The 23422-nt window shown below is 37.8% G+C and overlaps 1 protein-coding gene across 2 annotated transcripts; it reads right to left on the bottom strand.

The window, feature by feature from the left end:
• Window positions 1-1468: 1468 nt before the first annotated feature.
• On the bottom strand, window positions 1469-22869 carry LOC135593812 (serine/threonine-protein phosphatase BSL3-like). 2 transcript variants are annotated; one of them, XM_065084102.1, is made up of 21 exons: window positions 22184-22869; window positions 21849-21909; window positions 21584-21662; window positions 21314-21393; window positions 21134-21228; window positions 20926-21025; window positions 17403-17472; window positions 9631-9732; window positions 9459-9540; window positions 8570-8749; window positions 5093-5366; window positions 4682-4925; window positions 4287-4457; window positions 3708-3946; window positions 3323-3407; window positions 3109-3207; window positions 2832-3031; window positions 2663-2738; window positions 2425-2560; window positions 2208-2347; window positions 1469-2123 (listed from the first exon to the last, which is right to left on the bottom strand). In XM_065084102.1, exons 1-21 carry the CDS (start codon window positions 22533-22535, stop codon window positions 2040-2042), a joined length of 2949 nt encoding a protein of 982 aa, XP_064940174.1. In that variant the 5' UTR covers window positions 22536-22869; the 3' UTR covers window positions 1469-2039. The 2 variants fall into 2 exon arrangements, with proteins under 2 accessions (XP_064940174.1, XP_064940175.1); XM_065084103.1 differs by having other exon boundaries at window positions 1892-2123; window positions 21821-21909; window positions 22184-22206.
• Window positions 22870-23422: the final 553 nt, after the last annotated feature.

Genomic DNA, 23422 nt, shown 5'->3' with positions numbered 1-23422 from the left:
AGCTAAAAGGAATAAACAAATCTTGCAGATAATTCTAAATCCACAGGTACGTAACACCAACATCGTAGCCTAATCCAAATCCCAATGAAGTAAATTCTTGGATAATTCTAAACTAGTTATATCATTATGATCATTATTTTATATTATATGCTGAAAGTAAATTGAAAGATGGGGAAATAAGATCAAGAAAGGAGAGAAAAGACTCTTCAAGCTGTTTAGCAGATTAGGACTTCCATCACCATTGACCTGTTGTCTTAGTAGACTATTTGGATTAGTGCACAGCTGGCCGCCATAATCTAACTTCGAGTTCATCGTGTCAACTCATCTATCCATCTCAGCATCACTTAGTGTACTACTATAAGAACATCCGTAAGTGGATATGCATCACCATCATCCTCCTCATCAAACTCGTCATCATCATCACCATCATACTCTCCATCGTCCTTGCCATCATACTACGCATCACCATCTCTCTTCCTCCGCAGCCTTGTTATAATAATTATTACTATCTACTGCTGCTATTTGATGGTTTGATGGTGTGTATTTTTCATTCACATTACGGAGAGAGACGGTACAAAGGAATACACACCATCAAACCATAATTATTTTTAATACACGCCTTACTCTCTTTGGTGTATGGATTATGCGAGAGGGGTCACATTCAATTTCTTTCTCCCTCTCTCGTTCTTCTTATTGTGTTTTGTATATATATAATTATTACGATGACGAGGATATCTTGCTCAAGTGTTATGTGGCGAGGGGGTAACAATCAAAACATAAATAGACTCTGCATTTCTTTTGTAATTAATGAGGATTCATCATCAAAATTGAGAAAGATGGTTTGGTTCATACATTTGAGCCAAACTTGATTCGCCACAATAAAGATGGTTTTGTAATTATTTGGATTGGCATGACAAAGATGCGATGCCATTAATATCATTGATAATAGTAATAATGATAATAGTATTACATGGGTCAATTAATATCATTGATAATAGTAATGAATTCGGATCACATAAATCGATTAAATTCAAAAATCATGTTAACGATAATTACACGGATCACTTTCAACTCTTACATGCCTGTAAACATGAAGGATTCATTCACAATCAAAAAGATTCAAAGAAAATATAAGATGGTATTGCCAAGAGTGGTAATTACTGATGGTCGACACAAGTATTATAAACATGAAGATGCTACAAGGTAGGTTCATTCATCCTAATACACAGCTGAAAACTGAGAGCATACTGATTGGATACATGTGAAATCAATCCCCTGCAGATGGAATCAACTTCACAGCATTTCTAATTTTGATTGACAACATGTCAGGGGGAAGATCAACCTTGGTAACTTGAATTCCAAGTAGTGATTACTGCCTTGAAAAGGGGCACAAATTTGTAGTTTACATAACAAGCACACAACAATTGTATCAAACACCATTCAGAACAAGTAGCCAAATGTATCCCCATGCCCTCAACATCAACAATTTCTTGTCAACCTTCAAAGTTGTGTTTCCCGCACAAAACTTACACCAACAGCACCAAAGAAGATACAAAAGGAGTGCTGCAAGTAGAATTATCTATTATACAGGACTTCCCAATAGACCTTGCTGTTACCAAAACTATCGTGTGGTCACAGAAGAGAAATCCGAACATACAAAAGAATACATAGCACACAACAAACCTATCAATGATCCCAATGGTGAAAAGAAACCACGTACGCATTCGCCTATCCAACAGCTACATATACACAGGAGAAACTTCTGAGGAACTGAGGCAACTTCAGATTGGTTACACCCAAGATGCAGTGAACCAGCCATATGGTATGTGGAGTGTGAATTGCTCAGTCAAACCTGATGTCAGCTTTTTCTTTGCAGCTTCATGATGTAGCTCTTTTGCTGACCCATTCAAGACCTTGACAGCTCAATTGTGGTCGGATCAATCTAAGGGGTATGGTTCCGAGTCTTTGAGAAGGGGTGGCCATAATCCCAAGAGCCCCAGACAAGTGAACAGGATTGACTATAATATATCATATTATTGCTATATCCAGGCAAGAGAACCACGATCATTTGATGTTTGAGGTCGGCCCCTGGTTGGTGTTGGTGGTCTGTTGGCATTGAGCTCCTGATGCATGAAAAGAACAATAAAATGTTCAGAAGGCCGAGAGAAAAAGTCAAGAATCAGGTTTATAGAAAGAATGTTATATACCTGCATCCATGTATCTTCTGTATGACGCTCTGGCGATGCTTCAGGGGAATTAATGGCAGGAGGCAAAGGATGAATAAGTTTTGGAACAACCACAAGGTCTCTTCCCAAAACTAAAATTGCCCCCGCATTATTTGCGGTCCCTGTACAGAAGATATTAGAAGAATTAAGGGGGAGAACCTAACATGGGATGCTTAGCATGTTAAAAACCCAGTCCTACCACAATAATTGGTTGCAGAGAAAAGAGTAATCAAATGCCCTTGAGCAAAACGCTCAAAACCATCCATTACACACTCATGTGCTCGTACTATCAACTGGAGGTCATTGTTATTGCAAAACTCCATAACACGGTCAGGCTGCAGTAATATGAAAAGAGATCAGATTGACGAAAGAAATCAAAACAAAAAGATAAACAAAAGCAAAAAAAACAAAAATTAAGTTGATGCTAAAACACCAACCCCGAATGTGACAAGTCCTGGACCCCTAGCATTTGGCCTTAGCCCCTCAACACTATCGTTTTCTGTCGGATCAGACCTAAATTATTAGGACAATGACAAATACATTATTTACGTGATAAATCGAATGCAAATAAGAAAAGAAGCTACTTGTAGCTGTTAAATTACAAACCATAGAAGATCCATAAGAACTATTGAGCCTGCTTCCATTGTGATTGGCCGTTGAAGATCCTCAATCTGCTCCACATGATTTATGGACCGACCTATGCCACCATGCATGCAGATAATTTTCTTCTCAATCAGTGCAGCTAAAGGTAGCCAATTAAAAAGTCGGTTAAAGCGATGCCAAGCCCAGATGCCATCTCGTTCCCCCTGTTTCCAGATATTAAAATAGATAAATGGGAGAAATTGTTCAAAAACCCTCAAAAATAACAAACAATTATTTGTACCATTCGCTCAATACACTCAATCCGGAATCCAAATAGAGCATTAATATCTGCTGCTTCATGGTTTCCACGAATTAAATGTACATTATGAGGATACTCAACCTGCAAGTGCCAAAAAAACCAATTTCCTTTAGTAGATAAGTAGTTTCTTATATCTTGACTGCCACTAGAAAGACTAAATCCAACAGAAGATGCATGCATCCCATCCAAATAATACCTTCAATGCAAGAAGAAGAGTAATAGTCTCCAAACTATGCTGACCACGATCAACATAGTCTCCCAAGAAGAGATAATCTATATAACTAAAATTCATAAAAGCAAGTCAGCATTGCAAGCAGAACACAAGTGATACATGTGCTATTCTGAATATTATAAACTGGGAAGCAGAGAGTTTGGAATACATGTGCAAATAAAAGTACAAAATACATAAAATAAGCTTGATGTGTACAGTAGTACTAAGCAACTCTCATCGAGTAAAATTAGAAGAAAAAGATGAAAGATGATTGCATGTTATGCCAACCCAAGGAAACTGTAATCCCTTTTGATATAGGATCACTTTCACAAATAAAGTCACAATTCATTCGCATAATCAAGATACTCACGCTATGTCCCCTGCTGTTGAAGGAGCACCATACTCATCGAACAAGCGCATGAGGTCCCCAAACTGACCATGTAAATCACCAAATATCTTAACAGGAGCTTTAATTTGTAGAACAGTTGGCTCACTAGTAAAAATTCTTTCCGCACTGTCACAAAGATCTGCAATTTCATTGCAATCCAAGAAGAACTGTCTCCGTACTGGGGGCTTCCAACCACGAGGTTTCAAAAGATGTGCTATTACCTGGATCAGCATTACAAAATACCAAAGAATTGGATGAGGGTTTCTTTAGAAAATTCATGACAGATACACATATAAGGATACAATTTGGAAGCCAAGGAAGATTCTTAACTACTGAGTTTCAATTATTAAGTTTATGTTTTATTAATAGTGCTACACAAAGTTTAATCATTTAAATTTGCTGCAGTTTGTATCTTAAGTATGTTATAATATCTACCAAGCTAATAGACTTAAGTAGAAAATATCACATTTCTCATAAATCATGCCAAAGATGCAATTCTAAAATGCATGCTCTCCATCTACATATTATAATTTGCTTTCCATTTGTAAAAACAAAGTTTACCTTCTTGGGCACACTATTTATAGACATTTGCCTATCTAACAACTTCCGAGCTGCAGTTGCATTCTCGGGCGTACCATGACTAACGCGCCTGCCTTCATTTTCAAATTGATCAATTGAAAGTTGCCTGACCATGCCACCCAAGGCACCACCTGTCTCTGCAGCAACGACCACCTGCATAATGAACATGTTGAGTTTCAAGGTCCAAGAAAGCAATAGTGACTGATCAGATGTTCAAAAAGCCTATTTGGGACTTGCAAATATAATGACAACATTGAAGTTATTTACAAATCATTAACTAAAAGAAATATGGAGCCAAACTTGGTGATTTGTTAATTGGTCATGCCATACGATCAAGAAAAGGTCAAACTACCATGTCGACATTTTATTATACTGACCGCTCTATGATGAAGCCGAACCCCAGTTGGTGGGGTGTTGTTTGCTGCAGAAGGGTCTGGCACCTTAACCATACTTGAGATCATTTTCCCACTTGGTGTAGCTTCTGAACCACGATCACGATCAAGCAATTGTTCAACTTCACCATTAACTTGCTGTGCTTTTACAGCAGCTAAAGTAGCACTGATAGCCTCAGCCTCTGCTGCTGAGGCTTCAACTAAATACTCGACACCTTTGTTCAGTTCCCTGCACCAAGTTCATCACAAGCAACAGATTCCATCAATTATTAGACTATCTGACCTAACTTTCAAGAGAGCACATCAGCTATTTACAGCTAACACATGGCAATTAAGTCGAAATTTGACAAAACATAGTAAGTCAAAAAAGGAAATGAGTCATAACTCCTAGACAACCTTGGTCCCAGAAGCATGGCATTTTCAGGACTTATGTCAGTATATATATCTCCATTGACAGGTGGGGCAACAGGAGTTCCCACCATGATTGCACCATCTGGAGCTGTTTCAGGAATATCTTGCCTCGATCTTTCATCAGAATACAGGTATCTTCCTGGTGCCCTTCCTACTTGTACATCTGTAGCAGCTGCTGCAGCAGCAGCATGGGAAGCGGCACTTGTTGTTTCAGCAGCAGCCAGATCTTCAGCAGCAAGTAAATCATCAAGAAGCACACCTGCAGAAAAACCACATTCTAGTTAACTGAACAAAAGCATTTTGACAAGCATTTATTGCAATTGGTCATATGAACCAAAATCCTATTAATATATAAGAACACATTTCCACTAGTTCCCAAAAAATGTTACTATCAAACAAGGTTTGCAATACCGAATAGTACCGCCCATACCGGGCGGTACATACCGGTCCGCCAGTTGACCGGCACGCGGACAGCCTGCTACCGGGTGGTATCAGCCCGGCTGCAGCGAGGCGAGCCGAGACCAGGAGGAAGAGGCATTCGAAGAAGAGGGAGAAGCTTCGATAAATAGTACTTGGTGCCGCCTCCTCCTTCTTATTCTTCTTCTTCTTCGTCATCTTCTTCTTCGCTGCGGCGCCCGTTGCCATCGCTCCCTCAACGCTGCAGCTCTTCGGTGCCCGCAACCATCGTTCCCTCGACACCGAAGAAGATTTTTCTTCTTCCACTCCTTCGCTGCAGCGCCCACTGCCATCCCTCGACGCCGCAGCTATTCGCCTAGGGTTCGGGCGTTGCTAAGTTATATATTTTTTACATTTTTAGCATCGTTTAAATATAATATATTTAATATCGTTTTAAGCGCACCAACGTTAGCTATTTTAATTTCTGTGATTATATATATTTAATATTAAAATTAATTTTAATATTTTTTTAAGCATACCAAAAGGTATGTATGTCGTAGCGTATCGCTCGGTACACCTGTACTGTACCATACCGAGCAAAACACGAAACCCCGATATGGTACAAAATTTCAATCCTTGGTATAAAAAAGGAACTGGTCACAGATCCTAACATAGAAGCATTAGAAAAACTAATGTAAGCAAGAAACCTCACAAATCCTTGATCATGAGGCATATAATTAATTAATTATCACTATAAATAAGAACCATAAAACCAACAAATGTGATGTTCATAAAAAAATGAAGAGCATACAACACCAGTCACAAACTGCATGTTATTATGCACACTGTCAACTAACAAAGCAGGTTTATACACATAAATGTAATATTAAGGAATGAGTTTAAGACATTCAAAGGAATTTCTTGATCATGATGTGCTTGGTCACAAACATTTTGAACAAAAAAGACACCCTAAATAAGCAACTAGAACCTAAAGAAAACTTAAGGAATGAGTTTAAGACATTCAAAGGAATTTCTTGATCATGATGTGCTTGGTCACAAACATTTTGAACAAAAAAGACACCCTAAATAAGCAACTAGAACCTAAAGAAAACTTACGTATGCCCATTGGTGCTATCTCATTGATGTAACCATCTTAATCTAAGCCATCATTTTGCAATTCCTCACAAAGAAGACATTTTCTCATCAGTTTGTGATTAATTCCAGGTGGTCATACACACAAATGTCGGAGTTGAAGTTTCTAAACAGCAGTTGCAAATATTTGAACTGACCACCACCAGTTTTGTAATTCCTCACAAAGCAGACATTTTCTCATCAGTTTGTGATTAATTACATGTGGTCATATACACAAATGTCGCAGTTGAAGTTTCTAAACAGCAGTTGCAAATATTTGAACTGACCACCACCCTCTAAAACAATGTAAAAAAGTGTCGCTCACTTCCCATGTATAGGTTAACTCCAGGCACAATAGATTCTGAAACTAGGGTACAAATTGAATCTGAAGATGTCCTGGAAGTCATTATATTTAAAGCGTAATAGAAGCTACAAGTTTAGAAACAATGAAATAATATCATTTAAAACACAATCTGTCTGGTGAAAATCCCATTGCTGTCTCCTATTTGTTTTCTGTCATGTTAATCTCTTCAAAAATGGTGGAATATGAAAATCCTTTATCCTTTCAGCTTTCTCTTAACTATTTCACTCTACATAATTGAGTTAATGCAATCATATATAGCTAATTTCAGGAACTTAATCTCTCTCACGTGTCTGCAAAATCAATATTTAAAATAATCGTGCTCCAGGGTCCAACCAAAGATGCTTCAGTTTATGGTTTCATTAAAGAGTACAAACTACAAAGAAACTATGATGGCTTTCAAACGTTGTGTTTTCAGGTCAAGTTTGCCATGATAGTATAACATTTATTCTTCTTTTCTCGGGCTTTTCCTATAGTCTTAAATTTATGCTATTATATATGCATCATAAATTAACAACAGGACAGAGGTCTGGGAGAATTGTGCATCATCCTTTCATTAATCAGCGCAGTCAAACATCCAAAACTAAAATGACACTTGCAATCATATGTAAACCCCAAACTAGCTGCATGACTTCTATTGTAAATTGTTTCAATCCCCAATAACAAACTCATCTTAATTGAAATGCTTAATTCTAAACAAACACATCAACCCCAGAAGATCATAACATTTTGGGTGCTATATGCGAAAATACTTATGCCTACCTGAAAATACCAGGACAAATATGATATTTCTAAAAGTAATAAAATATTGTATTCATGAAGGTTCAATAGTTTACTTGGGCTAATCTTATACAAATATGCTACTACTAAGAAAGGTATCTGGTATAATGCAGAAGTTGAATTTTTGGATTATTGAAGTACATCTAACATTGGCATTGGGCATATTTTGTTTTCTAACCCAACCATGAACAACCAAATAATATGGAAAATTTCCATTGGAAATATTGATGAAAGTGGTCTATTCATCTCTCCATACTAACCAATTTGTCAATCGATGTAAAAGTTCAAGACACAAGGCAAAACCAAGAAAAATCATTGTCCAAACCAAGGTTCACAACACCATCCAATACAGTTCTCTTCGGCCAGTATCTACAGGTCCGACATGTTATCAGTACATGGACCAAGGTAAACCGGACAGGGGCAGTTTCTTTTTTTATTTTTTCAGCATTTTAAATTTTTTTCAAACCTTGACATGAACCAGTGTACCAAGTGTTGTACACTGGTAACAACTGATACAGTAGACATGTGAGCCTGACTAGAACAGTACTTATGCACAAAATTGCGAACCTTGATCCAAACCAAGAAAAATGCTTATAACTAAGTAACAAAATAATGGCAAGCATAAGAAGTTCAGGAGTTGATTTTAAATTTCATAGACATTTTCATGAGATATATCCCCCTTTTTTCTTTTCTTTTTCCTTGCAAAGGAGGACAAAAAGAGAGGAAAAAAATGGAATATTCTGTTAGCAAAAATGCATCCCATTTACTACAGATAAATCAGTTTATACTCCTACCTCCACGTAACCCTCCATAAATGAAGATCAAATCACCAACTGCAGCAGCTGCATGCCTACAACGCCGTGTTAGCTCAACAGATGCATCACCGCCAGCTGCATCTGCACTATATCTACCTGTCCTGGGACTTGTCACCACAGACTTTGTATCACACCAAACTCCAGCAGCAGTATCCAACACTATCACAAAAAAGAAAAACACACAATAGCACTTCAAATCTCGTAGGACTTTATCATAAGGAAACCAAGACAATCATCCTTAATGTTATTTTGTGGAGAAAATTTTAATAAGAATTCATGAAACAAGAAATTAATAGCCACTGTAACACATTAATACAAACAGAGGAAGAACTGATCATTTTAATTCATTGCTCATGACAAGAAACAACCATGTGGACTACATAACACATCACATAACTTGCTTCTGTATATATTATTTGGTAGACAATTGACAGCAAGGGATATGAACAATAAGCCAAAGCACAATTGCTGTAAAAATAATTTATAGAACAAAAACAGTGCTCCAAAACAATAGAGAAAGCATTCAATAAAATCATTTACAAGCATGTGTGCAACCACATTATGCACTTCATATGTTTGCACTGAACCATTACATGGGAGAAAAAAACAGTAAATACTGGGTGGTACACATTGATCTGCTTGAAATTTCAAACCACTATCTTAACTCCTGAGAATGATTGTCAATGAAGATCTTGATGCAAATTGTATACTAATTTAATGCATATCATCTTCAAATATTCAATATATATACAGCTTAAAATAATAAAAAGTGAAATCTATATATGTAAGGTGGCCTAATATTATTAGAACAATCCAATTGTGAAATGAGGTTAGCTATAAGTCCTACACTAGTTTGAGCAGAAACTACCTGCAATGCTTGAAGAGTCATCCACCATGCGTCCACCACCAAGAGCCCCTCCAGACACATGAAGTCTTGCATTAACAAAGACCTAAAAGAACAATGCTTCTTAACGTAAATGGATCAGGTTAAATCATAAGCAGTCATGATAGGAGAAAGGGGCAAAATATGAGAATCTTACAGCAGCATGCTGGTATCTTGGAGATGGAGAGACACCAGGAGCTATAGCCCACTCCCAACGCCCATCCCTATGTTTTGCAAGACCATAAGCACTGGATAAAGGCTACAGAATCAACATAAATTTTCACTTATCAGCTCACCTCGGAAACAGAAAGCTAAGTATATTTAATAATTATACAAGGTGATCTTATTACCTTGTCATGTCTTAATGAGACAAACCTTTAGAAAAGGAACAATGTAAATGCTACATTAGCTAAGTAAGCTATGATCAAAAAACAAATAATCAGGTTCAGCAGGACCCACACACAAAACAGTGGAAAAGTTAAGGTATGCTGATCTCATGATGGGGGTCAATTAAGTCTGCCGCTGCCAGACCAATCATAAGTTGTGACCAATTCAGACTGATCACATCATCATGCCATCCCATCCAAACATGCAAATTTCTCAGTGTATTTTGTTTTATGACAAGACCCTCTGGAGTAAATTACATATCCTAAACACCTACATTTAAGTTTAGGAGGGTTATTATGTGCATTTTGTTGGAGACTTCTTTGTAATCTGTTCTAAAAATTACTTCGGCTTGCATCACACATATATCATTGACCTTATAATCCTCTTTTCTATTTAAGGAAATATCCAGTTTGATTGACCCGATAATGCTCTTCAGCTTATTGTTAAATGAGTTTGCTAGTTTTTTTACTTTCTCTGTTTACTATTTCTGTTAAAAATATTTTTAAACTCCAACTGACCATATTATCTCCTGGCCCCAAAATTCCATTGTTGATCCCAAGATCAATCCCTGTCCTTTCGACCTTGTAATCAACTTGGTCATTTTTAAGGTCAACATAATTGGAAAACACATGTGGGATACAAAAAAGGATTTTAAGTCTTTATTCTTGTATGAAACTAGATATACAAACAAGGATAGGATAATTAAATTGGCTTAACATCTAAAGGTATAACAAAAGTTTATGGTTGATTTTGGTACATTAGTGACTTCTACTTACGAGTGACAAATAATAATAATCACACAAATATCTTTAATTAGTAGTTTATACAATATGAAAGTAATCCAACTCGAACTGCTACTCACCTCCAACTAGTTGTGTAAGGTGGAAATTAAATTTTAGTCTTTACCTGGATAAGTAAAGACTTAGAATCTTGAAACTTAAAAATGTGTAGTATTTGTTGGGCATGGACTGTAACCAGTGATTTAAAAAGGTGCTCGGGCACTCGCCTAGGCGCTCGGGCGAGGTGAGGCGAGGCCCGAGCACCTCGCTTCATTTCCAGGCCGTGCGCTTCAAAGAGGCGCTGCCTGGGCGCTCGCCCGAGCCCAGGCACCGGGCGCTTCGAGCGAGCGCCTGGGTTAAACTAGGCGATCAAACCAGCGTTTGAGGTATGGTTCGGTCTCCGTCGAACCAACTAAAGCACTAATATCAGCATGACTTCCTCAACCCTAACCCTGCTTGTCGTTCAAGCTACTACCGTTGTTGCTGCTGTCGCCGCTCGCTGCTCCCACTGCTACTGTTGCCACTGTCTCCGCTCCCGCTGCTCGCTGCTACCGTTGCCACTGTCTCCGCTCGCCGCTTCCGCTGCTGCTGGTGCCACTATCGCCGCTTGTCGCTCCCGCTGTCACTGCTACTGCTCGCTGCCGCTGTCGTCGCTCGCAGCTACCGCTCCCTCTCTTCTCAATCAACACCCTCGATCTTTCGACTCCTCCCTTACACTCTTCTCTTTCGATAGTATACTGTTAACAGTATACTGTATACTGTTAACTGTATGCTAGTAATAGTATTTGTATTTATTATATTAATTTAATAACATATTTTTATTTAAAAATTTAAATAATTATATTTATTAATTATATTATATATTTTTATATTTTAGCACCTCACTTCGCTCGGGCGAGCGCTTAGCGCCTCGGGCGTTTTTGGACCTTGGCGCCTAGCACTTTTTAAATCACTGACTATAACACCCCGATTAGTCTCACATCGAAAGTGAGTAAAATTAAGATTGACCTATAAGGGTCTGATAAGTATGCTACTATCACTTCAACTTAAGCATTTTGACCAATAGTTTAGGTCAAACAAAGTTAATGGGCCAGTTAGTTTATTAGCCCCGAGTCGTGACAGATTATATGCCAAATTCTCCAACACCACAAAATGCACCTCGTGTTTCAGCACCTGGCAATGCTCTAGATGTACACGGAGTCCTCAATACTATCAGAGGCTACTTTAAGTGTTAGGAGGAGCGAGATGAAGCTCTACGGGGTGGAAATGACACTTTCGATCACTTTAAGAGATTGAGACCACCTATTTTCGAGGGCAAGCCAAATCCAATCTTTGCTGAATGTTGAATCCTTCAAGTGAAGAAAACATTTGAAGCTATCGAATGTAGGGCAAATCAAAAGGTACCTTTCGCTTCTTTCATTTTGGAAGGGAAGGCAGACACTTGGTAGACCTCAAAAGGGAAGATGTTGGAGGCAAGAGGCAATGTGGTGACTTGGGAGCAATTTAAAAATGCATACTAATAAGCAATTCTTCCCTGATTCAGTCTGCTTCGAGAAGCAACAAGAGTTTCTTAGCATCCATCAGGGAAGTACTGTGATAGAGTATGATAATTATTTTACTAAGCTGGCTCAGTTCTCTCCACATATTGCCGTCAATGAACATCAGATAGCTCATCACTTTGAGAGGGGACTTTGTCCGTCAATTAGAAAGTTTGTTGCTATATTGATTTTAGCAACACATGTTGAAGTACTCAATCAAACTTTGGTGGTAAAAAAATTGGATAATGAATTTCAACATGTAAAGGATCGAAGCGACCTTTTAGTGTTGCACCATCTGCGTTTAGGAGATCACATTTTGGACCCTAAAAAAAAAAGCAAGAGTAGACAATCTAGACACCAGCAGGCAAGAGCTCCCAGTAATCAAGTTGTCATAAGATGTTATTTTTGTGAGAAGACTGATCATGTTTCCATCTCATGCCCCATGGGACAATGTGCATGCTTCTTTTGTCAACAACCGAAGCACATATCAAAGGATTGCCCATGAAAACAACATCAATTGGAAACTCTCTGATAACTGATCAGATATTTAAAAACTGCATTGTTACTATTGAAAGCAGGGTATGCAATATCGTACCGTACCGGAGTTTCGACGTTCGCTCGGTACAGTACGATATTGTATACCAAGCGATATACCATTAGATATACCGCTCGGTAAATTATATATAAATATATATATATAAATATATAATTCGGCGATGTTGCCTCTCTCTTCTCTCAGGGAGGGCGATGTTGCCTCGTTTATATATATATATATATATATATATATATATATATATATATATATATATATATATATATATATATATATATATATATATATATATATATATATATATATATATATAAAAGATTATATATATTTATATATATTTTTTATAAAAGGCCACGTCGCATCGCCTCGACGACATCGCTTTTCCTTCTCCCACGCGAGACGACGTCACCTCGTTTATATATGTATGTATATATATATATGTATGTATATATATATATGTATGTATATATATATATATATATAATTTATTTATTTATTTATTTATAAAGATATTTATATATATAATATTTTTATAAAAGGCGACGTTGCATCGCCTCGACGACGTCGCCTCGTTTATATATATATATATATATATATATATATATATAAGGTGACGTCGCCTTTTATAAAAAAAAAAATATATATATATATATATATATTTCGTTTTGTCCGGTAACGGGCGATCCGTGTACCGATCAGTTGACGGACCGATACGTACCGCCTGGTATTGCATACCTTGATTGAAACTCATGATTTGCTAGTACACCTTATTCTACTAGAGTTTCGAGACTTTGATGCTATTTTGGGTATAGATTGGCTTTCAAAGTATCATGCAAGTGTTGATTGTTGAGAAACATAATGATATCAACTCAAAAATAAATCCAACTAGCTCTACCTAGTGATAGAGAAAGGTTTGTTCTCTATTGAAATTCGATCTGATACTACTGGGAGGTTGCTCTAAAAGTAAAAATAAAACAAAGATATTTTAGTAATGGTGAGTAGGATCCCTTACAAGTCAACTGTAGAATAAATACATTACCAAAGGTTAATCATCCCTTTGGCATATATCAAATACCCCAAAGAGCACTCCCCCAACAACAGATGGAGAGGTTTTACTTTACGAGATGAGTTTGTATTCTCCTATTAATGAATGGAGACAAACTCATATCACACTCCTAACAACGGATGGAGTGGTATCCCTCATCGGCCAAAATGGGGCCATATTTCTCCCAACAACAATTAGAGGAATCATCCAACCGCCACATCTGATAGCCCGTTAATCCTCGAAGGGAATCACCCTACCTACCCTTGACAAGGAAACAATATCATCTCATACTAGTCATGTATATATCAAGATAGAATAATACATTGAAATGTCTCTTTCAAACATCATTAATGTCAAATAATATCAATTAGCCCTCAACTAAACTCAAATAATATCAACTTGAACCATAGTTCAATCGATCTAATTAAACTCGATTTCGCTAGAACCTAACTGAATCGATCTCTAATCCTCATTTAACCGGTTTGAAACTATCCTAGATTAGTATAATTTAGACTAGATTGGGTTCAATTTAGGTTAAACAAATTGAATAAGTTAAACCGATTCGAAATCACCTTGAATCGATCTAAACTGATCATATTTGATTTAGTTCAAACAATGTTTATGCCCAAATCAAACAAAATAAGGGCAATAGGCTAGATTGCGTAACACTGGGCAAGATTAGGCCAGCCCATGTATTGGTTATGTGCACTGCACATGGCTGTGCATGCACCACACTAGGTTGGGTCAACCCATAGCCCATGGACTAGTCTTGTGTAGTGCACATGACTACCCATGTTGGGTTGGACCAAGCTAGCCTACGGGCAAAGACTAGACCTATGAGTTGGGTCTCACCTGCTAGCTAGGCATGGCCTGTTGGCTGGGCCTAGTTTACGGGCTACGACCTATCCTACAGGCTGGGCCTAGCCTGATGGCTGATCTCAACCCAAATTCTAAACAATTTCCTTAATTTCAAATTATGGCAACGTGAAATTATAATCAAAATATTTATTCATTAGTATTGAATCATTAAATATAATAAATAGTAGTAGATTAAAAATATATAATTGCATAAAGGATAAAACAATATTTTTAATCAAGTATTGTATAAATCCAAAAGAAATCAAATATCATGCATCCAAGATAAAAATTTTAAAAACCGCATATAGCATGAATAATCGCAATATGTTTTAACCTAAAATAAATTTCTAAATCTTTAAAGGGATAATAGAAAATTTTAGAAACTTTATATAACATGAATAATTATAACATGTTTTAATCCGATAATAAAATTTTAAACATTTAAAAGAATAAAAGAATATTTTAAAACTATATATAACATGAAAAATCATAACATGTTTTAATCTAAAAGAATATTTTAAATATTTAAAGGAATCAAAGAATTTTTTTATTTTTCAAGGAAGAGAACTACCTATACTTAGTAGGATGCAACACCTCATTCCTCCCACTATTAGGCTTGGCTTGGCTTGGTGAGAAATGAAGAAGATGAATCCCTCCCCTTAAATAGGAGAAGGTGAGCCCTCCTCATTAGGTTTTTTTTACTTTTGTATTTATTTAATATTTATTTTCGTTTAATTTTCTGACAAAAATAACATCATCCTATTTGGTATGTTGGATAATTATGTCCTAAATCTCATTAGCGAAAAAGGAAATAAAAAATTATACCTAAATGAGGGATTTGATTACATGGACAAAAGTGACAGCCAGATTGTACAGCTTATATCATTTAGTAGGTTACACTACATGGAATGTTTACAAAACACCTCTTGGGATAACATATAGTACAAGAGACTAATATCCTTTCATGTTTAAATAGGTCTATGAAACATAATACAAACCTCAGCCAAAGATTAGAAAACCTAGACCAATCCATACTTTTACTGGTACTACACAGAACTGGGCATGGTTAAAACTGAGACCAAGCAGTTAGCCTATCATTACCCGGTACCCCTATCATTTTCTTTTGTAGCTTTTGGCAGTTGTTTTTTTTTTTTTTGAACTTTCATCGCATGCTCTTCTTTCTCTCAACCCCCTCTGCCTCTTCCTCCTTCCCACCGCCTCATTGTCACCCTGCTGCATCATTAGGTTATTGCTTCTTCTTCACCTCCTCTTTCTGTCTCCTTTCCCGCCTCCTGTCACCAATCATGTTCTTCCACCTTCCGTCGTCTCTGCCCCTTTCTTTTGGTTCAGACAGTACTGAACTCCAAGTGTTGATGCATCGGTCCATACTGGAACCCTACTGGTCCAAACACTGACCATATTGGCACCAACCAGAATTTTAAACATTGCTATTACCAAATTTTATAGGCATAACATGTTTAAACATGCTTTATACAAATTCTAGTTTAGTCTCAGACTCTCAAATGCATGACACTGTGGGTTCAATTAGCACAGCAGGTGGGAACATGTAACATGCTAGCAACTGACTCGAATGGGCACAGAAATTATTGGCAAAGTCATGAAGCTACCTTTGTTGCCTTCTAGACTTCTAGTATGGCATGGCAATTATCCACATAGTAAAAAAGTTGTTTCAATATATTTATTTATCTATTTAAAATTTTAAATAATAACTAACAGTAGCACACCAAAAACATAAATGAAGATGAGAAACTCCAAAATCTAAGAAGAAACATACAGCATATCCACATTCCATAAGGATACAATAAAAACCACATTTCAGCAGCGATATTGCCTGCTTAAGTAAAAACACATGTTATAGACTCGAGGATGGTCGTTTGAGTCCATAGGCATATTGCCTGGTAAATACAACAAATAGACACCTAGCAGGTCAATCTGGCCCAAGTTTGAAGCTGCTTCACTGAGCTTTGGTCAAAATTTTATGGTTTCAGCAGCATATAGACCAAAACTTGTAGTTTTTTATTTGGTATAACATAGTACTTCCTCTGACAAACCTGTGAATGCGACCACAACTCACCGATGCTCAAAGAAAAGATCACACTTGGCAAAGATCCAATTGCCTCTTGTGACCAGTTCCCTAAAACTGCAGGTCAATAAGGATACTAGACATCGACAGGTTCCCTTTCCTCTTTGTCATTTAAAATCATAAGTCAAGGCTTACCAACCAGTGCAATAAAGCCCTGATCTCCAGTAGCACTTGCCAATCACTTCTTGACTAGCACCAGTAGATAAAAACCAAGCTAAGCTATGGTGATCTTGTTTTTCTTCATGAAAACTTGTTGATTTTGTCATCAACTGCAACTAAACCCTCTTCTCATCATGTTCATCACAAAAGAGAAAAGTTTAATACAATTAAGAATGCAGTTGTACTCATTGTACCAATGATGTTAGCAGGAAACCCAACCATACGGGGTGTCGACATGGCCTAGCATGTGCTACGAACCAGTCCAACAGGATGCCAGCATGGTTCTATATGGCAAAATACCAAACTTTGCTCAATATTACACTGGCTGACACAACTTCAAGACCAGTACTACTTGAAGTTTTGAACCATTAAATATACGGAGAATGTAAACAACCAAATGCCAAATTATTATCTTTCTCAACTGATCATATATCAAATGCCCAATGCTAATGAAAAATGAAGATTCATTTCTGCCCATACAGTATAAATCAAAAGCAACAACTCACCACACTATTTGCATCCCTCCCCCCGCATAGAAGAAGAAGACCATCAGAACGTGCACTAGCAGTTGCATACCTAAACAAAAACAGGATGTGAAATCAAACTTTAAACAAATGATACTTTTTATTTATTAGAACTAGACAACTATTTTCATAACTTAAGAACTTCATCAACCACAAAGTTGGTTTTAAATACAACCACAACAATCAACATGAAAAATCATCATATAATTCTAAAAGTACATAGTGCTTGCTTGCTACAACCTCCAGAATGGAAAGTCACATGTATAGGAAAATAAACAATAAAACATGGCAAAAAAATATTAAATATTATAATCAGGTTTACTGGACAAGGCAGTTCATATTTGAATCACCTTAGCTTCGACCTTATGGCCTAAATAAGCAGGTTTAAATCATTTGGGAGCTTATCTTTTAACTTAAATCACAAACTGCCATCAGTCACCTGGGTTTTAGTCTCAACAGGAAGGTTGTCATGAGCACGGATAATGATCAAAAGTTGCTCCATCTGAAAAACAAGTATCAATTGGACAAACTCTAGTTATTTAGTAGATGTACATCACAAATTGGAGCACTGCCCCTGTGGTACTCTGAGGGGAAGCACAACCAATCAACCAACAAAGCTCAAAAAAGTTCTTTTTAGAGTACAGAGGATAATAGAGAAAATCCAAACAGATCAACAAATAGAACTACAGAGTACAGACAATAAATATAATAATCTGTTAAAAGATAGAATCCAAATACTAAAAGTTTTCTAGGAGATAGAAGAACTAGAGAATCAGAGAAAGAGTAATATAGATCTTAAACAAAGATTTTAATAACTTACATAACAACTAAGAAAATTATAAAGGCCGAATATCTAACAATTCTAAGGTATCTACACAAAAATGAAGCTCAGAGGAATCCTTAATGACTTGATTCATCACATATTACTAGCAATAAAACCATAAAGATTAATGCAAATTATTGAGTGAATTGTCTACCGTCTGGTGGTCTTCTTGATTACCAGCATTTGTGTATCCAGAAAGAAATAGATCTTGAAGACTTGTCAATAGAGAGAATCAAATGATCTTGCAAGAAAGATTAATGATGGATGATGATCAAACTTTTGATTCACTAAGATTTTGTTTCAATTCCATTACCTGATTTCTCAGTGGATGGATATGGGTCAACCCTTATCCAATCCTATAACAGTCCAATCAAATTTTCGTTAGCAACTACAATAGATGAAGTTATAATCTGCCAGAAATGAATTTTATGTAGCGTAGGTACTTGATCATCATTGTTATGTCCATTTCATGTACTCTTCTTACATGTCAGATAGTTCAAAGCATGTTTGGCCACAAGCATCACCTACACTTCATCTTAAATTATGATACATGCATAAAATGCTTATGTCATCCATGTAAGGCTCCCAAACATGTTTATCGTGGTACTATATCTGATACAATTGAATTAGAATGATACAAGTGATCTCCTTATTTTGTGCGTATGAGTTTGTGGTATTTCTTTGAACTGGCTGTTGTAAGTTCACATATGATGACCATGATATCAAATTTCACATAATATATCATAAAATAATCAAATTATTTTATCATCTAAAAAACATATGGTTACTGTCTGGTTCATGTTTCAAGTCTGTAACTTGCCCTACTCTCTTAAACATATTCCATGTTGGTGTGTCCATACAGTGTTATGTCTGCATCCATTCTCGTTAAGATGAATTATGCACTGATAAGCAGGATATTCCAACTGTTATAGAAACTCTCTTTTCCCCCCTTCCTATCTTACTTCGTTCTTAATTCACTCCCTATTCATGAAACATGTTGATGTGATGACTACACAAAGTCCCAATCAGATTCATTGCAAATGCCAGCAGATAAAAGCCCTCTAACAATTGTTCCCGAAATCAAGTCCGGGGGCACCACTCAACCACAAATTTTTATATTGTTGAAAAAGAAAGAAGAAACACTAGAGGGGCAAAAAAGGGAGAGCCAAAACAGATCAAAAGCTAGGCCACTCCACTCCATCTCCATTACCATTTCCAACTCCTGGTTTAGTGCTATAGTTTCTTGTGCCACCAGCAATACATCATTCATGTATGTAAATGCCAGATATAAGCTGATTTTGTCGACATCATTAAAGTAGACATGGACAACTACCAAAGTAGATAATCTAAAAAATTTCTTTCTTAATATTATAACAAAATAAGTCCAAAAATAACTGGAATATTAAAAAATCTCTATCACAAAAGTTAAACCTATAAAATACCCATAAAAATATGTCCAAGAATACCCAAAAAAATAAAAACCTTAAGCCTAAAACTTCTAGAATCAACCTAAACGCCATTAACTCAATTTTGAATTTAGCTCAAATTGATCTTCATGTTAGGCTCACACAGTCAAATCAAGCAAATAAAAGGCATGCACCTAGTGTGTCCTGGCTGAGGCGCAAAGCGCACATGACGCCTGCCTTTTATGCATCTAACTGAAGTGTTTGAACCTTAGGTGAGGAAAGGTTCGGAATCTACAGTGTTATAAATGCATATACAAAAAAGTTTCTATTGTGACCATTTTTCTCTATTAACATATCAGGTAGACTAGGAGAAGATAGAGAAGAAAAAAGTTCCAGGCTCTAAACCATTTATTGTCCCACGCAGCCACGCTAACATTTATTTTTATCTGATTACTACTACTGATTTTTCTTTCACTTGTTCACACTTCACAGATGTTTTTCCGTTCTTGGTTTTACTGCTGACCTGTTGTTCCTCATGTCTTTACTGTTATTCTGATATACCAGATTCTCTGATTTACTGCTGTTGCTGCCGCTCTTCCAAGCTTTTTTCCTGAGTTTTTTGCCGCTTGTGACATTTTTTCTTCTACTACTTCTGCCTTGTCTTCGTCTTCCAATGCATCTTTTTTCATCTCTGTTTTGTTTTTTTAATGTACTGTGTCAGTGTGTCCATTCTTTTATATTTTTGTTCCCTCTGATTTTCTAAGATTTGTCAATTTATGCAGGATTCCAAATTACATCATTGCATTCACAAGTAGTGCAATGAAAAGAAAAATACTCTACAATTTAAACTATTAAGCAAGAACCAATGTAATCATTTAGACGACATTAAATGTTAAGTAAATTTTCACTCATGTTTAATTAATATTAATGTTGTGTTTTAATAAATTTACACACTAAGTATGCCTTATTTCAGTGAGCTTGCCTTATGCCTAGGCTCCAAAAGACCTTAGCAAAAGCCTTCAATAATATTGTAAGATAGCCATTGATAGATAAAACAAACATAAATTTCTTATGTGTAGATAACTATGAAAAGATTACTCCAAAGTAGCACTGTTCACATGTTTCCATCAATTCTTTTTTATTGGATTAGGACATAAGAAATAGTGTTATTAACTGGAGGCCAGGCACTAAAATAAAATGAAGTGCCAAATTATCTGCATTTGAAGACTCATTTAACAAGAACCTCGATGGAGAAAACAAACTCTCAATTACTCACATGCATGGAGGTGGACCTTCACCTTCTGGTTCCAATTTCCTCCATTCATAGGGTTTGGCAGCAGTGTCTAGAGCCCAAACATCAGCCAGAGGCCGCTTACCTGATATAATTTACTCTTTCTCGTGAGCCTCATCAACAAAAACTATGAATGCAGAAATATATATGTTTCGGAGTATGTAAAAACATGATTTTATCTGCATAAACCTACCATCATTTCCACCAATTGTCAATAGAAATCTTTGCCCAACCAAGGCCATCACATGCCCATAACGTGGTCCTGGGCCAGGTCCTTGGACAACAACTCTACATTCATTAATATATTTAATCAGCTCTTATAACTGCAAAGCATACACAGTGGTCAAGATGATTGCTTGGATTAGACTATAACCTATGCCACCGTGGCCGCTGTTGTGTCAAGTCCAAAACATGAAGATCCTCAGCCGACAAACCAGCAGGGCCAATTCCACCCTGAATATAGTCACAAAAAGAAAAATTAGCACTGAGAACTAGAAATTGAATGAATTTTATTCTGCAGAGAGAAACATCAATATATTAGATAGCTTCACATGAACAACCATCTACAAAACCATCTATGACCGTAATATCTTGAATAAAGAACCATAAAGTAAAATTATCAAAACATTGATTATGAAGATACCTGAATTACCACCATGGTGCCCACAGCAGTTGCAACATGTGCAGCCCTGGGCGATGGTGGTTCACCAAGTGGTGTCAATCTGATAACACATAACAGAACAACCATCATAATTACTTCAGAACTGCTTGAAGGGATCATTAAAACACTGAACAACATGTTACTCCTACAAAATTGTTTCTTTTCTCATATTAGCTACATCAAATACAGATTAATGAGACTAGGAGCATGTAGTACAACCAATTCATCGGTTGGTTGATATTCACACCTTGTCCATTTGTTTGAAAGCATATCATAGCAATGAACATCAGCTGTTGCACCTGCCAGACCTGCAAGAACAAAAAAAATGGCAGTTCGGAAAAACAAACAACATAGTTTTCAAGTATGCATATTTACACCAGATCCAATTATATTCATGAAAACCTATATTGTACGTCTCACTTTTCCCCTGAAAACCTAAGACAACCTCCATAGAATTCACCAAAACTCCACAAATCCCTAAATCTACCTATCAGAGGACTAAAATCGCCACTAATGAAGTTTCATCTAGTGAAAGGATTCGTTATAACTACTGAAGGTGAGAGATCCAGAAAGAGCATTTACGGATTCCAGCAGTCCCTGCGGGGGATGGCGGTGCGGCCGAATTGCCCTCCAGCGCCGTCGCGCCGCCAAACAGAATAAGCCGCGGGCCGATGTACCCTGGCGTGCCCTCCTCCCCAACAGGCGGGACAGCCGTGAGCGTGTGGCCGCAGCGGCACCCAGCCCCGTCCTCCTTCTTCTCGATGATCGCATTCACCACCCTATACGTCGGCGCCGGCCTCGGCCCCGCGAGAACGGGCTGCCCCTGCCCCGCCGCCGGTGTCGGAGGCGACGAGGGCTCGCCCGAGCCGTCGTGGTGGTTCGCCAAGACCAGATCGTGGTCTGAATTCGTCGACATCGCGGCGTCCACGTCCATCACCGCAGCTGCCACCGGCGGCGGGCGTCAGGAACGGTGAAGAAGACGACCGACAACCCCGGTAAACGGCGACAGCTCCTCCGGCGCGCAGCAGAAGGCGCCGACATCGCACAGGCCGTTTCACGCGAGGTGGACTCGAGATCACCGCATCGGCCGGTGGCGACCCCAATTGACCCCCCGAATCTTCCGCCCGTATCGGATCGAGACCAAGAAATGATGAGGGGAAGGCGGAAGAAAGGGATCACCTTTCCCACCTCGGATTCGCTTCCCTTATCGCCCCCCCTATCTCTCTCTCTCTCTCTCTCTCTCTTCCCCCTCGATCGATCGCCCTCGCGGAAAGCAAATAGAAGCAAACCATAAAAAATACAACCGGAAATAAATCGAAAGGGCTAAACAATACTCTCGCTTCGAAAACGGCACTTTAATTTCTACCAACCACTCTAACCTGCCTTTTGGTTGGAAGAAAAAAGTGGGGCCCACACGGTCGCGCCGTTCTTCCAATCACATTTCAACTGTAGAGACCGAAACAAATCTCACGTTTCAAAAGAGTACTTTATTTCCTACCAGCGAAGGTTACTTCCTTTTTTATTGGTAAAATTTTGGGGCCCAATGAGAAGTACGAGAAACCGATGGCGTCGGGTATGTGACGTAGCTTTCTTTGATCTGTTATATATTTTTTTGTTTATGCCTCTTTTGTATGGCTTCCGCTGCTTTACCCACGTGTAACTCCGGTGTTTTCAGGAACTGGCAGAGGGCGATCTGGGCCGTCGAACTTCCGGGTCCCACAACCGGTGTGGCCCCCATAGTTACCGGCTGCGCCGGTAGCCGGCGGTGGCCAGCTCTGAAATTGAAGCACCTGTGGCGCCACGCGACACGCGTAGCTTTTG

Source organism: Musa acuminata, chromosome BXJ1-9, assembly GCF_036884655.1.
Source record: "Musa acuminata AAA Group cultivar baxijiao chromosome BXJ1-9, Cavendish_Baxijiao_AAA, whole genome shotgun sequence".
Classification (NCBI taxonomy): domain Eukaryota; kingdom Viridiplantae; phylum Streptophyta; class Magnoliopsida; order Zingiberales; family Musaceae; genus Musa; species Musa acuminata.
Note: the sequence above shows the minus strand (reverse complement) of the source record. Positions and strands in the feature narration are given on the sequence as shown.

Excerpts from the sequence above, each read along its gene's own strand:
- LOC135593812 (XM_065084102.1), bottom strand. The coding sequence starts at position 22,535 with ATGGACGTGGACGCCGCGATGTCGACGAATTCAGACCACGATCTGGTC. Across the intron at positions 21,394-21,583 it reads GCACCATGGTGGTAATTCAG|GGTGGAATTGGCCCTGCTGG; the intron begins GTATCTTCATAA and ends GACTATATTCAG. Across the intron at positions 9,541-9,630 it reads CAAGATACCAGCATGCTGCT|GTCTTTGTTAATGCAAGACT; the intron begins GTAAGATTCTCA and ends TTGTTCTTTTAG.